Source organism: Mustelus asterias, chromosome 24, assembly GCF_964213995.1.
Source record: "Mustelus asterias chromosome 24, sMusAst1.hap1.1, whole genome shotgun sequence".
In the NCBI taxonomy this organism is placed as follows: domain Eukaryota; kingdom Metazoa; phylum Chordata; class Chondrichthyes; order Carcharhiniformes; family Triakidae; genus Mustelus; species Mustelus asterias.
Window position 1 is genome coordinate 57,725,553 of NC_135824.1, and position 13,381 is coordinate 57,738,933.

The following is a 13,381-nucleotide window of genomic DNA, read 5'->3' on the forward strand; positions in this document are numbered from 1 at the left end:
CCATGCTAAATCGCCCCTTAGCGTCAGGGGGACTAACTAAGGTAAATGCATGGGGTTATGGGGTTAGGGCTTGGGTGAGATTGTGGTCGGTGCAGACTCGATGGGCCGAATGGCCTCCTTCTGCACTGTAGGGATTCTATGACCCTTCATCAGAAGCCTGGCTGGGGTATGGATCTCCTGCTGTTGGATACCAGCTATCTTGGTGTTGTGAGACTTCTTACTGTGTTTACCCCAGTCCAACGCCGGCATCTCCACATCTTGGATCCCAGCTGCCAGGCCTGCTGAGATTTTCCAGCGTTTTTCTGTTTTTGTTTCAGATTCCAGCAGTCTTTTGCCTTTACCCTGTTTACAATGTTGATTCGACTGAACTGTGTATTGTAGATCTGGCTGTGGGGATGTGACACAAGTTGTGGCGGGGGTGGGACGGGGTGGTGTGAGGGGGGGAGGTGGAATGAATTGACAATTTTTTAAAGCGAGGGGGGAGGAGGGATATGATAAGGGAAACACGTTTTAAATTGGGTGTTGCTGATTCCAGCTCCTATCTCCCAGGACAATGGATGGATAGACTGACCCGGGTGAGGGGACATCTGTGTCCTGGAAACTCTTTGATTTAATTATCCAGTGCAAACAAGCCAGATGTCTTTCCGTGGAGGAAGTATATTCTGGGGGTTGACTTTGGGACAGTTAATTTTTTGGGATTTTATTGTTCAAGTTGAGATTTGATTTGATTTATTATTGTCACATGTATTAGTATGCAGTGAAAAGTATTGTTTCTTGCCCGCTATACAGACAAAGCATACCGTTCATAGAGAAGGAAAGGAGAGAGTGCAGAATGTAGTGTTACAATCATAGCTAGGGTGTAGAGAAAGATCAGCTTAATGCGAGGTAGGTCCATTCAAAAGTCTGACAGCAGCAGGGAAGAAGCTGTTCTTGAGTCGGTTGGTACGTGACCTCAGACTTTTGTATCTTTTTTCCGATGGAAGAAGGTAGAAGAGAGAATGTCCGGGATGCGTGGGGTCCTTAATTATGCTGCCTGCATTGCCGAGGCAGCGGGAAGTTAGACAGAGTCAATGGATGGGAGGCTGGTTTGCGTGATGGATTGGGCTACATTCACGACCTTTTGTAGTTCCTTGCGGTCTTGGGCAGAGCAGGAGCCCATACCAAGCTGTGATACAACCAGAAAGAATGCTTTCTATGGTGCATCTGTAAAAGTTGGTGAGAGTTGTAGCGGACATGCCAAATTTCCTTAGTCTTCTGGGAAAGTAGAGGCGTAAGTGGGGCTTTCTTAACTATAGTGTCGGCATGGGGGGGACCAGGACAGGTTGTTGGTGATCTGGACACCTGAAGCTCGCGACCATTTCTACTTTGCCTCCATTGATGTAGATAGGGGCATGTTCTCTTCTACACTTCCTGAAGTTAATGACTTCATGAAATAGACTTGAAATAGACCAAATAGTCAATTAACCTGTCTCTCCTGCTTTTTATTCGCAGCGACTGCAGTGAGGCAGACCAGCTCTCTGAGGAAGGCAAGGGACCCAGAGGGAAGTTGTCCCGGGTTAATTTCCGAGCATGATGTCCTATATCAAACAACCGCATTATGCAGTCAATGGGCTGACCCTGTCTGGCCCGGGTATGGATCTCCTGCACTCTGCTGTTGGATACCAAAGTAAGTCGCTTCACTGCTCCAGGTATTTTTAAAGAACTGTTAAGATCAAGTTTGTGCCATTTTACAAAGGGGGAGGCGATGGCCTAGTGGTATTATCGCTAGACTATTAATCCAGAAACTCAGCTAATGTTCTGGGGGACCCGGGTTCGAATCCCACCAAGGCAGATGGTGGAGTTTGAATTCAATTAAAAAATATCTGGAATCTACTGATGACCATGAAACCATTGACGGAAAAACCCATCTGGTTCCTTTAAGGAAGGAAATCTGCCGTCCTTACCCGGTCTGGCCTACATGTGAGTCCAGAGCCACAGAAATGTGGTTGACTCTCAACTGCCCTTGGGCAACCAGAGATGGGCAATAAATGCTGCCCAGCCAACGATGCCCATGGCCCATGAATGAAGTAAAAAATAAGGAAACAGTAAAGGAAAGGGGTAATTAAAGGGGCCCCACTGGCTTCAAGAGCATATTTGGGAAAATGTGTATATTGCGATACATTTTCAGGGTGAGGAAAGGGCAGGAGGGAGGGTCTAATTGTATGGCGCTTTGCAAAGAGCTAGCCCAGGCACGATGGGTGAATGGCCTCTTTCTATCACCCTGTTTCCCCTGACCAACATTTGTGGCTTAAGTAGCAAGTTGCCCCTTATTGGGTGTCTCTCTATTGGGGCCATTTCATGAAATCACACAGTAGGAGGCCAGTCGGCCCATTTGTACTCGTGCCAGCTCTTTGAAAGAGATATCCAATTGGCCTCAGTTAGAATTATTGAATCATAGAATTCCTACAGTACAGTAGGAGGCCATTCGGCCCATCGAGTCTGCACCGACCACTTTCACACCCTAGCCCTATCCGTATAATCCGAAATATTTACCTTGCTAATCCCCCCGAAACTAGGGTTAATTTAGCACAGCCAATCCACCTAACCTGCACAACTTTGGACACGAAGAGTAAATTTAGCGTGGCCAATCCACCTAACCTGCACAACTTTGGACACTAAAGGGCAATTTAGCATGGCCAATCCACCTAACCTGCACATCTTTGGACACTAAAGTGCAATTTAGCATGGCCAATCCACCTAACGTACACATCTTTGGACACTAAGGGGCAATTTAGCATGGCCAATCCACCTAACCGATGCATCTTTGGACACTAAGGGGCAATTTAACATGGCCAATCCACCTAACCTGCACATCTTTGGACACTAAGGGGCAATTTAGCAGGGCCAATCCATCTAACCTGCACATCTTTGGACACTAAGGGCAATTTAGCAGGGCCAATCCATCTAACCTGCACATCTTTGGAATGTGGGAGGCAACCGGGGCACCCGGAGGAAACACACGCAGACATGGGGAGAATGTACAAACTCCATACAGACAGTGATCCAAGGCCAGAATTGAACCCAGGCCCCTGGCGCTTTGAGGCAGCAGTGTTAATCACTGTGCCACCGTGACCACAGGGCAGGACTCTGTTGCTGGTGGGGTAGAGGCAATTGCAAAGGAGCTTCTAATTTAAGATAGCCAACATCTTAAATTTTTAAGTTAATTTATTAGTGTCACAAGTAGGCTTACATTAACACTGCAATGAAGTTACTGTGAAAATCCCCTTTTCGCCACACTCCAGTGCCTGAGGGAGAATTTAGCATGTCCAATGCACCTAACCAGCACGTCTTTGGACTTTGGGAGGAAACCGGAGCACCCGGAGGAAACCCACGCAGACGCGGGGAGAACGTGCAGACTCCGCACAGACAGTGACCCAAGCCGGGAATTGAACCCGGGTCCCTGGCGCTGTGAGGCAGCAGTGCTAACCACTGTGCCACCGTGCTGCCCAGGACTCATCCGAGCTCGATCCCATTGGCTGTTGCCTGCAGACATGTGACTCAGAGGAAATCTCCCAGGGTTCACGAGTGAAGTGAGTGCAGGGATACAAAAAAATGAGTTTAAAAGATGCTAAGCTACAGCTGTGTAATGTGCTGCTTAGACCCCAACTGCAGTTACTGCTTTCACCTCAGGGCACTGATATGATTTGATTTATTATTGTCACATGTATTAACATACAGTGAAAAGTATTGTTTCTTGCGTGCTATACAGACAAAGCATACCGTTCATAGAGAAGGAAAGGAGAGGGTGCAGAATGTCGTGTTACAGTCATAGCTAGGGTGTAGAGAAAGATCAACTTAATGCAAGGTAGGTCCATTCAAAAGTCTGACAGCAGCAGGGAAGAAGCTGTTCTTGAGTCGGTTTGTACGTGACCTCAGACTTTTGTATCTTTTTCCCGACGGAAGGAGGTGGAAGAGAGAATGTCCGGGGTGCGTGGGGTCCTTGATTATGCTGGCTGCTTTGCCGAGGCAGCGGGAAGTGTAGACAGAGTCAATGGATGGGAGGCTGGTTTGCGTGATGGATTGGGCTACATTCACGAGCTTTTGTAGTTCCTTGCGGTCTTGGGCAGAGCAGGAGCCATTGGTCTGCACGGGCTTGGAGGGCCGAAGGGCCTGTTCCTACGCTCTAATCTTCTTTGTTCCTTTTGTTCACTGCGCCTCAGGAACGACATGTTAATATTTGAGAGCGTTGCATGTAGATTCGCCAGAACAACACGGAGGTTAAAAGGGGTTAAATTAGGAGGACAGGTTTCGCAGACTAGACTTGTACAGACAATTAAGGGTGATTAAGATGATTAAGGGATTTGGCAGGGTGTATCGAGAGAAACTATTTCCTCTAGTGCGTAAGCGTAGAATGAAGTGGGGGGAGAAACGACCTTAATATTAGGCCGAGGGCTTTGAGATGATTTCTGAAAGTACTACTTCACACGGAATCTGTAACTCACGCCCCCAAGCACGGTCAATTGAAAATGTTTCGAAACTGGGCTTGTTGTTAAAGGTCACAGGCAGCAGAATGGAGTCAAGCTACAGATTGGCCTGATTCAACTGAGTGGAGGAACAGGTTAGAGGAGCTGAATGGCCTCGTCCGGTTCCCATGTTGGTCCAGGTGACGGGGCTGAGGACGCTCCCTCTGGTGGTGGAACTGTGCGGCTGCGGGTGTAACTATGTCAAGTTAAAGAAAGTTTATTTGGGTTAGGTAGATTGGCCATGCTAAATTGTCCCTTAGCGTCCAAAGATGTGCAGGTTAGGTGGATTGGCCGTGCTAAATTGCCCCTTAGCGTCCAAAGATGTGCAGGTTAGGTGGATTGGCCATGCTAAATTGCCCCTTAGCGTCCAAAGATGTGCAGGTTAGGTGGATTGGCCGTGCTAAATTGCCCCTTAGCGTCCAAAGATGTGCAGGTTAGGTGGATTGGCCATGCTAAATTGTCCCTTAGCGTCCAAAGATGTGCAGGTTAGGTGGATTGGCCATGCTAAATTACCCCTTAGCGTCCAAAGATGTGCAGGTGAGGTGGATTGGCCATGCTAAATTGCCCCTTAGTGTCCAAAGATGTGCAGGTTAGGTGGATTGGCCATGCTAAATTGCCCCTTAGCGTCCAAAGATGTGCAGGTTAGGTGGATTGGCCATGCTAAATTGTCCCTTAGCGTCCAAAGATGTGCAGGTTAGGTGGATTGGCCATGCTAAATTGCCCCTTAGCGTCCAAAGATGTGCCGGTTAGGTGGATTGGCCATGCTAAATTGTCCCTTAGCGTCCAAAGATGTGCAGGTTAGGTGGATTGGCCATGCTAAATTGTCCCTTAGCGTCCAAAGATGTGCAGGTTAGGTGGATTGGCCGTGCTAAATTGCCCCTTAGTGTCCCAAATGGTGCAGGTTAGTGTCACAAATCGGCTTACATTAACACTGCAATGAAGTTACTGTGAAAATCCCCCCGTCGCCACACTCCGGCGCCTGTTCGGGTACACTGAGGGAGAATTTAGCACGGCCGATCCACCTAACCAGCAAGTCTTTCGGACTGTGGGAGGAAACCGGAGCACCCGGAGGAAACCCACTGTGACACGGGGAGAACCTGCGGACTCCGCACAGTGACCCAAGGCCGGGAATCGAACCCGGGTCCCTGGCGCTGTGATGCAGCAGTGCTAACCACTGCGCCACCGTGCCGCCCACAAACATAGAAATCATAGAATCCCTACAGTAGAGAAGGAGGCCATTTGGCCCATCGAGTCTGCATCGACTATAATCCCACACACGACCTATCCCCATAACCCCACATATTTACCCCGCTAATCCCCCTAACCTACACATCCCGGGACACTAAGGGGCAATTTAGCACGGCCAATCCACCTAACCCGCACATCTTTGGACACTAAGGGGCAATTTAGCACGGCCAATCCACCTAACCTGCACATCTTGGGACACTAAGGGGCAATTTAGCATGGCCAATCCACCTAACCTGCACATCTTTGGACACTAAGGGGCAATTTAGCATGGCCAATCCACCTAAACAGCGCATCTTGGGACACTAAGGGGCAATTTAGCACGGCCAATCCACCTAACCTGCACATCTTGGGACACTAAGGGGCAATTTAGCACGGCCAATCCACCTAACCTGCACATCTTTGGACACTAAGGGGCAATTTAGCACGGCCAATCCACCTAAACAGCGCATCTTGGGACACTAAGGGGCAATTTAGCACGGCCAATCCACCTAACCTGCACATCTTGGGACACTAAGGGGCAATTTAGCACGGCCAATCCACCTAACCTGCACATCTTGGGACACTAAGGGGCAATTTAGCACGGCCAATCCACCTAACCTGCACATCTTGGGACACTAAGGGGCAATTTAGCACGGCCAATCCACCTAACCTGCACATCTTGGGACACTAAGGGGCAATTTAGCATGGCCAATCCACCTAACCCGCACATCTTTGGACACTAAGGGACAATTTAGCATGGCCAATCCACCTAAACAGCGCACCTTGGGACACTAAGGGGCAGTTTAGCATGGCCAATCCACCTAACCTACACATCTTGGGACACTAAGGGGCAATTTAGCATGGCCAATCCACCTAAACAGCGCATCTTGGGACACTAAGGGGCAATTTAGCATGGCCAATCCACCTAACCTGCACATCTTGGGACACTAAGGGGCAATTTAGCATGGCCAATCCACCTAACCTACACATCTTGGGACACTAAGGGGCAATTTAGCATGGCCAATCCACCTAAACAGCGCATCTTGGGACACTAAGGGGCAATTTAGCACGGCCAATCCACCTAACCTGCATGTCTTTGGACTGTGGGAGGAAACCGGAGCACCCGGAGGAAACCCACGCAGACACGGGGAGGACGTGCAGACTCCGCACAGACAGTGACCCAAGCCGGGAATTGAACCCGTGTCCCTGGCGCTGTGAGGCAGCGGTGCTGACCACTGTGCCACCGTGCAAACAGTTGAGAAGGAAAGATTTTGCTGGGCTATGGAGAAACAGCAGGATTAATCGGATAGTTCTTTCGGAAAGTCTCCTTCCGGATGCGCTGTCAGGGCTTCTGCCCCCACCGAGCAACGTGGAATGTTTGAGGGACTCACAGCTGGTTTTGTTGATGCTTTTAGATGAACTCCCCAAGCGTGGTTTAAAACCTGCGCAAGGCCCCCCATCTCTGTCCCTCTTTAAACCTGGTTCTGATATCGACTTCACGGTCTGGGAGCAACCTTTCCCCATTCCCACTCGGACTCTGGGTCCAAACCCTGGCTCGAAGTGGGGAGATTCCGAGGGAAGCTGTGTGGCAGGATAGAGATGCCCTTGTCTGCAGGGCAGGAGCTTTCAAATGCTTCCTCGACAAGCCCGATTAAATCAGATTATAACATCAAAACATAAAGGAATCATGAATATGTCCGTGAATTCGGAGCAGGAGTAGGCCACTCAGCCCCTCGGGTCTGCTACCCCATTCGATAAGATCATGGCCAATCTGATTGGAACCCAACCCCACATTCCTGCCTTCCCCCCAATAACCTTTCACCCCCTCATTAGTCAAGAACCTATCCATCTCTGTCTTAAAAATATTCAAAGACTCTGCTCCCACTGCCTTGTGAAGGAAGAAAGTTCCAGACACCCACCATCCTCCGAGAGGAATACGCAACCCCTTATTTTTAAACCGTGACCCCTTCCCCCCCCTAAGTTCTAGATTCTCCCACAAGAAGAGACATCCCCTCCACGTCCCCATCCTCAGGATCTTATATGTTTCAATCATAGAATCATTCAGAGGCCCTTCAGCCCATCGAGTCGACACCGACCCATTAGAAACACCTCAAATCCGAACGTAGGGGTGACTAAAACTAGAGGGCTTAAGTTTAAGGTGAGAGGGGAGAGATACAAAAGGGTCCAGAGGGGTAATTCTTTTCACACAGAGGGTGGTGAGTGTCTGGAACAAGCTGCCAGAGGTAGAGTAGAGGCGGGTACAATTTTGTCTTTAAAAGCATTTAGACAGTTAGAGTCATAGAGGTTTACAGCATGGAAACAGGCCCTTCGGCCCAACTTGTCCACGCCGCCCTTTTTTTTAAAAACCCCTAAACTAATCCCAAATGCCCGCATTTGGTCCATATCCCCCCATGCCCATCGTACCCATGTAACTATCTATAGTTATATGGGTATAGTGGGATATGGGCCAAATGCGGGCAATTGGGACTAGCTTAGTGGTTTTTAAAAAAAAGGGCGGCATGGACAAGTTGGGCCGAAGGGCTTGTTTCCATGCTGTAAACCTCTATGACTCTAACTCCCACCTAATCCCATCTGCCAGCACTTGGCCCATAGCCCTGAATGTTATGATGTGCCAAGTGCTCATCCAGATACTTTTTAAAGGATATGAGGCATCCCGCCTCCACCACCCTCCCAGGCAGCGCATTCCAGACCCTCACCACCCTCTGGGCAGAAAGGTTTTTCCTCACATCTCCCCCCAAACCTCCTGCCCCTCACCTTGAACCTATATCCCCTCGTGACTGAGTCTTCAACTGAGGGGAGGAACAGCTGCTCCTTATCCACTCTGTCCAAGCCCCTCACACACCTCGATCAGGTCGCCCCTCAGTCTTCTCTGCTCCAAGGAAAACATCCCAAGCCTACCCAACCTCTCCTCATAACTTAAAATGTTGCACCCCGGGCAACATCCTGGTGAATCTCCTCTGCTCTCCCTCCAGTGCAATCATGTCCTTCCTATAATGTGGTGACCAGAACTGCACACAGTGCTCCAGCTGTGGCCTCACCAAAGTAGAGGTGTCATTAAAATGAATAAATCTGTGTGGAAAAGAAGCTGAATATATTCCAGACTGAGGTAGGCAGATTTTGGATTGACACGGGGGTCAAGGGTTAGGTGGGGGAGCAGACATGACAGTGGGACTTGGACCATGGCCTCATCACAATGATCCTATTGAATGGTGGAGCAGGCTTGATGGGCCGAATGGCCTTCTCCTGCTCCTATTTCTCGATGGGGTGGTAGCAGACACAGTTTGGCGACTACCATCAATCCAAAAGAAAATGCTTCTTGACACAACGTGGATAATACACATAGTTATATTTAAGTTTATTTATTAGTGTCCCAAGTAGGCTTACATTAACACTGCAATGAAGTTACTGTGAAAATCCCCCAGTCGCCACACTCTGGCACCTGTTCGGGTACACTGAGGGAGAATTTAGCACGGCCGATCCACCTAACCAGTACGTCTTTTGGAGCGTGGGAGGAAACCGGAGCACCCGGAGGAAACCCACACAGACACGGGGAGAATGTACAAACTCCGCACAGACAGTGACCCCAAGCCAGGAATCGAACGCGGGTCCCTGGCGCTGTGAGGCAGCAGTGCTAACCCACCATAGAATCATCATAGAAACCCTACAGTGCAGAAGGAGGCCATTCGGCCCATCAAGTCTGCACCGACCACAATCCCACCCAGGCCCTACCCCCACATATTTTACCCGCTAAGCCCGCTAACCTATGCGTCTCAGGACTCTAAGGGGCAATTTTTAACCTGGCCAATCAACCTAACCCGCACATCTTTGGACTGTGGGAGGAAACCGGAGCACCCGGAGGAAACCCACGCAGACATGAGGAGAATGTGCAAACTCCACACAGACAGTGACCCGAGCCGGGAATCGAACCCGGGACCCTGGAGCTGTGAAGCAGCAGTGCTAACCACTGCGCTACCGTGCCGCCCTGCGAATCCTACAGAGGGCTGAATCAGTGATTCCCCATGCAGGTCCTGGGGGTTATCACAGGGCCGCAACTATGAGCCGTATTAATGAACAGATTCGGGATGATGGGATAGAAAGCCAACTAGCCAAATCTCCCCCCATGACACAGTGATAGACGGGATTGTTAACAGCGTGGAGGGAAGTGTAAAATCCCAAAGGGATAGATCAAGTATATGGGGCAGACGGGTTTCCAAGTTGGCCAGTGCAAGGTCGCTAACTTTATTGGATATAACAGAGGACAAGGGCCGAACAGCTACAAACAGGGGAGGCCCAAAGAGACTTGGGGATCCAGGTATCCAAATCATTAAATAATCAGAAAGACTAATGGAATACTGCCTTTCTTAGATTAGATTTTTGATTAGAATCCCTACAGTGCAGAGGGACGCCATACAGCCCATCGAGTCTGCACTAATTCCAATGGGGCATCTTATCCAGGCACTATCCCCATAACCCCATGTATTTACACCGCTAATCCCCCTAACCGGCACATCTTTGGACACGAAGGGGCAATTTAGCATGGCCAATCCACCGAACCCACACATCTTTGGACAATAAGGGACAATTTAGCATGGCCAATCCACTTAACCTGCACATCTTTGGACACTAAGGGGCAATTTAGCATGGCCAATCCACCTAACCTGCACATCTTTGGACACTAAGGGGCAATTTAGCATGGCCAATCCACCTAACCTTCACATCTTTAGACACTAAGGGGCAATTTAGCATGGCCAATCCACCTAACCCACACATCTTTGGACACTAATGGCAATTTAGCATGGCCAATCCACCTAACCCGCACATCTTTGGACACTAAGGGGCAATTTAGCATGGCCAATCCACCTAACCTGCACATCTTTGGACACTAAGGGGCAATTTAGCATGGCCAATCTACCTAACCCGCACATCTTTGGACACTAAGGGGCAATTTAGCATGGCCAATCCACCTAACCCACACGCCTTTGGCTACTAAGAGGCAATTTATCATGGCCACTCCACCTAATCTGCACACCTTTGGACTGTGGGAGGAAACCGGAGCACCCGGAGGAAACCCACGCAGACACGGGGAGAATGTGCAGACTCCACACAGACAGTGACCCGACGCTGGAATTGAACCCAGATCCCTGGCGCTGTGAGGCAGCAGTGCTGACCATTGTGCCACCGTGCTGCCCCTTCCTGTCAATGTCTAATTGTTAAGTTTTGTTAATATGTTTACATTGTTAAGGGAGACAGATGCTGGGCACTCGAACACATATGAATAGGGGATTGCTGGGACACTGGGTTGGGGCGAACAGTGCTGACATTGGACAAAGTCAATGCACTCCCGCAGTGAGGAAAGGATCTGTGTCCCAGTCTGGACTTCCCCGGTCAGCATGGATCCTGTCAATTCTTTATATCTGAGGACTGGATTAGAAGGGGAATGAAGTCAGACCCAAGTTTTACAAAAGCTTTTGTAAACCATTATCCTCAGTATCCTGATGAACCTTGTTTGGAGGGTTTTAGCTACAAGGAGAGAATCGTAGAATAGAATCCCTACAGTACAGAAGGAGGCCATTTGGCCCATCGAGCCTGCACCGACCACAATCCCACCCAGGCCCAATCCCCGTAACCCCATGTATTTACCCTAGCTGGTCCCCCTAACACTAAGGGGGAATTTAGCACGGCCAATGCACCTAACCAGCACGTCTTTGGAATGTGGGAGGAAACCGGAGCACCCGGAGGAAACCCACGCAGACACAGGGAGAATGTACAAACTCCACACAGACAGTGACCTAAGCCGGGAATCGAACCTGGGTCCCTGGCGCTGTGAGGCAGCAGTGCTAACCCACTGTGCCACCATGCTGCCCCTTGGACAACCTTGGTTCGTTTCCACTTGAACATCGGAGGCTGAGGGGCGACCTGACAGAAGTTTACAAAATTGTGAGAGGCGTGGATAGCATGGAACGTGGGAGTCTTTTTCCCAGGGTAGAAGGGCGGCACGGTAGCACAGTGGGTTAGCACTGCTGCTTCACAGCTCCAGGATCCCGGGTTCGATTCCCGGCTCGGGTCACTGTCTGTGTGGAGTCTGCACATTCTCCTCGCGTCTGCGTGGGTTTCCTCCGGGTGCTCCGGTTTCCTCCCACAGTCCAAAAATGTGCGAGTTAGGTTGATTGGCCAGGTTAAAAAAATTGCCCCTTAGAGTCCTGGGATGTGTAGGTTAGAGGGATTAGCGGGTAAAATATGTGGGGGTAGGGCCTGGGTGGGATTGTGGTCGGTGCAGACTCGATGGGCCAAATGGCCTCCTTCTGCACTGTAGGGTTTCTATGATTTCTATGATTTCTATGAAATGTCAATTACTGGGGGACATAGGTTCAAGATAAAGGGAGGAAAGTTTAAAGGAGATGTGAGAGGCAGGTCTTTTACACAGAGGGGGGTAAGTACCTGGAATGCGCTGCCTGAGGGGGTGATAGAAGCAGATACAATAGCAACGTTTAAGAGGCATCTTGACAGGGACATGAATAGACAGGGAATGGAGGGATACGGACCGCATAGAGGCAAAAGGTCCTAAATTTAGAAAGACGTCATGTGTTGGCGCAGGTGAGATAGGCCAAAGGGCCTATTCCTGCGCTGTAGTGTTCTTTGTTCTTTATTATCTGGAGGTATTCCAGGCCTTTTGATTTGATTTATTATTGTCACATGTATTGGTATACAGTAAAAAGTATTGTTTCTTGCGCGCTATACAGACAAAGCATACCATTCATAGAGAAGGAAAGGAGAGAGTGCAGAATGTAGTGTTACAGTCGTAGCTCGGGTGTAGAGAAAGATCAACTTAATGCAAGGTAGGTCCATTCAAAAGTCTGACAGCAGCAGGGAAGAAGCTGTTCTTGAGTCGGTTGGTACGTGACCTCAGACTTTTGTATCTTTTTCCCGACGGAAGAAGGTGGGGAGAGAGAATGTCCGGGGTGCGTGGGGTCCTTGATTATGCCGGCTGCTTTTCCGAGGCAGCGGGAAGTGTAGACAGTGTCAATGGATGGGAGGCTGGTTTGTGTGATGGATTGGGCTACATTCACGACCTTTTATAGTTTCCTACGGTCTTGGGCAGAGCAGGAGCCATACCGAGCTGTGATACAACCAGAAAGAATGCGTTCTATGGTGCATCTGTAAAAGTTGGTGAGAGTCGTAGCGGACATGCCAAATTTCCTTAGCCTTTTGAGAAAGTAGAGCTTTCTTAACTATAGCGTCAGCATGGGGGGGACCAGGACAGGTTATTGGTGATCTGAACACCTAAAAACTTAAAGCTCTCGGCACGGTGGCTCAGTGGTTAGCACTGCTACCTCACAGCAATCATGACAATCACCAGGCAAGACTGTTCTCTTCCTGTTGGGGAGCACTTCAGCGGTCACGGGCATTCGGCCTCTGATATTCGGGTAAGCGTTCTCCAAGGCGGCCTTCGCGACACACGACAGCGCAGAGTCGCTGAGCAGAAACTGATAGCCAAGTTCCGCACACACGAGGACGGCCTCAACCGGGATATTGGGTTCATGTCCCACTATTTGTAACTCCCACAGTTGCGTGGACCTGCAGAGTTTCACTGGCTGTCTTGTCTGGAGACAATACACATCTTTTTAGCCTGT

The 13,381-nt window shown here is 49.6% G+C and overlaps 1 protein-coding gene across 2 annotated transcripts in view; it reads left to right on the forward strand.

Moving 5' to 3' along the window:
• The first annotated feature begins 1,569 nt into the window (after positions 1-1,569).
• The window catches only part of LOC144511450 (homeobox protein otx5), a 24,820-nt gene continuing 13,008 nt past the window's right edge, over positions 1,570-13,381 (forward strand). Inside the window, exons 1-3 of one of the 2 annotated variants that reach the window (XM_078241814.1) lie at positions 1,570-1,666; positions 10,888-10,899; positions 12,858-12,869. In XM_078241814.1, coding sequence (XP_078097940.1) covers positions 1,570-1,666; positions 10,888-10,899; positions 12,858-12,869 — 121 coding nt within the window. The remainder of the gene's footprint in view (positions 1,667-10,887; positions 10,900-12,857; positions 12,870-13,381) is intronic. The other variant, XM_078241813.1, reaches the window with a different exon arrangement.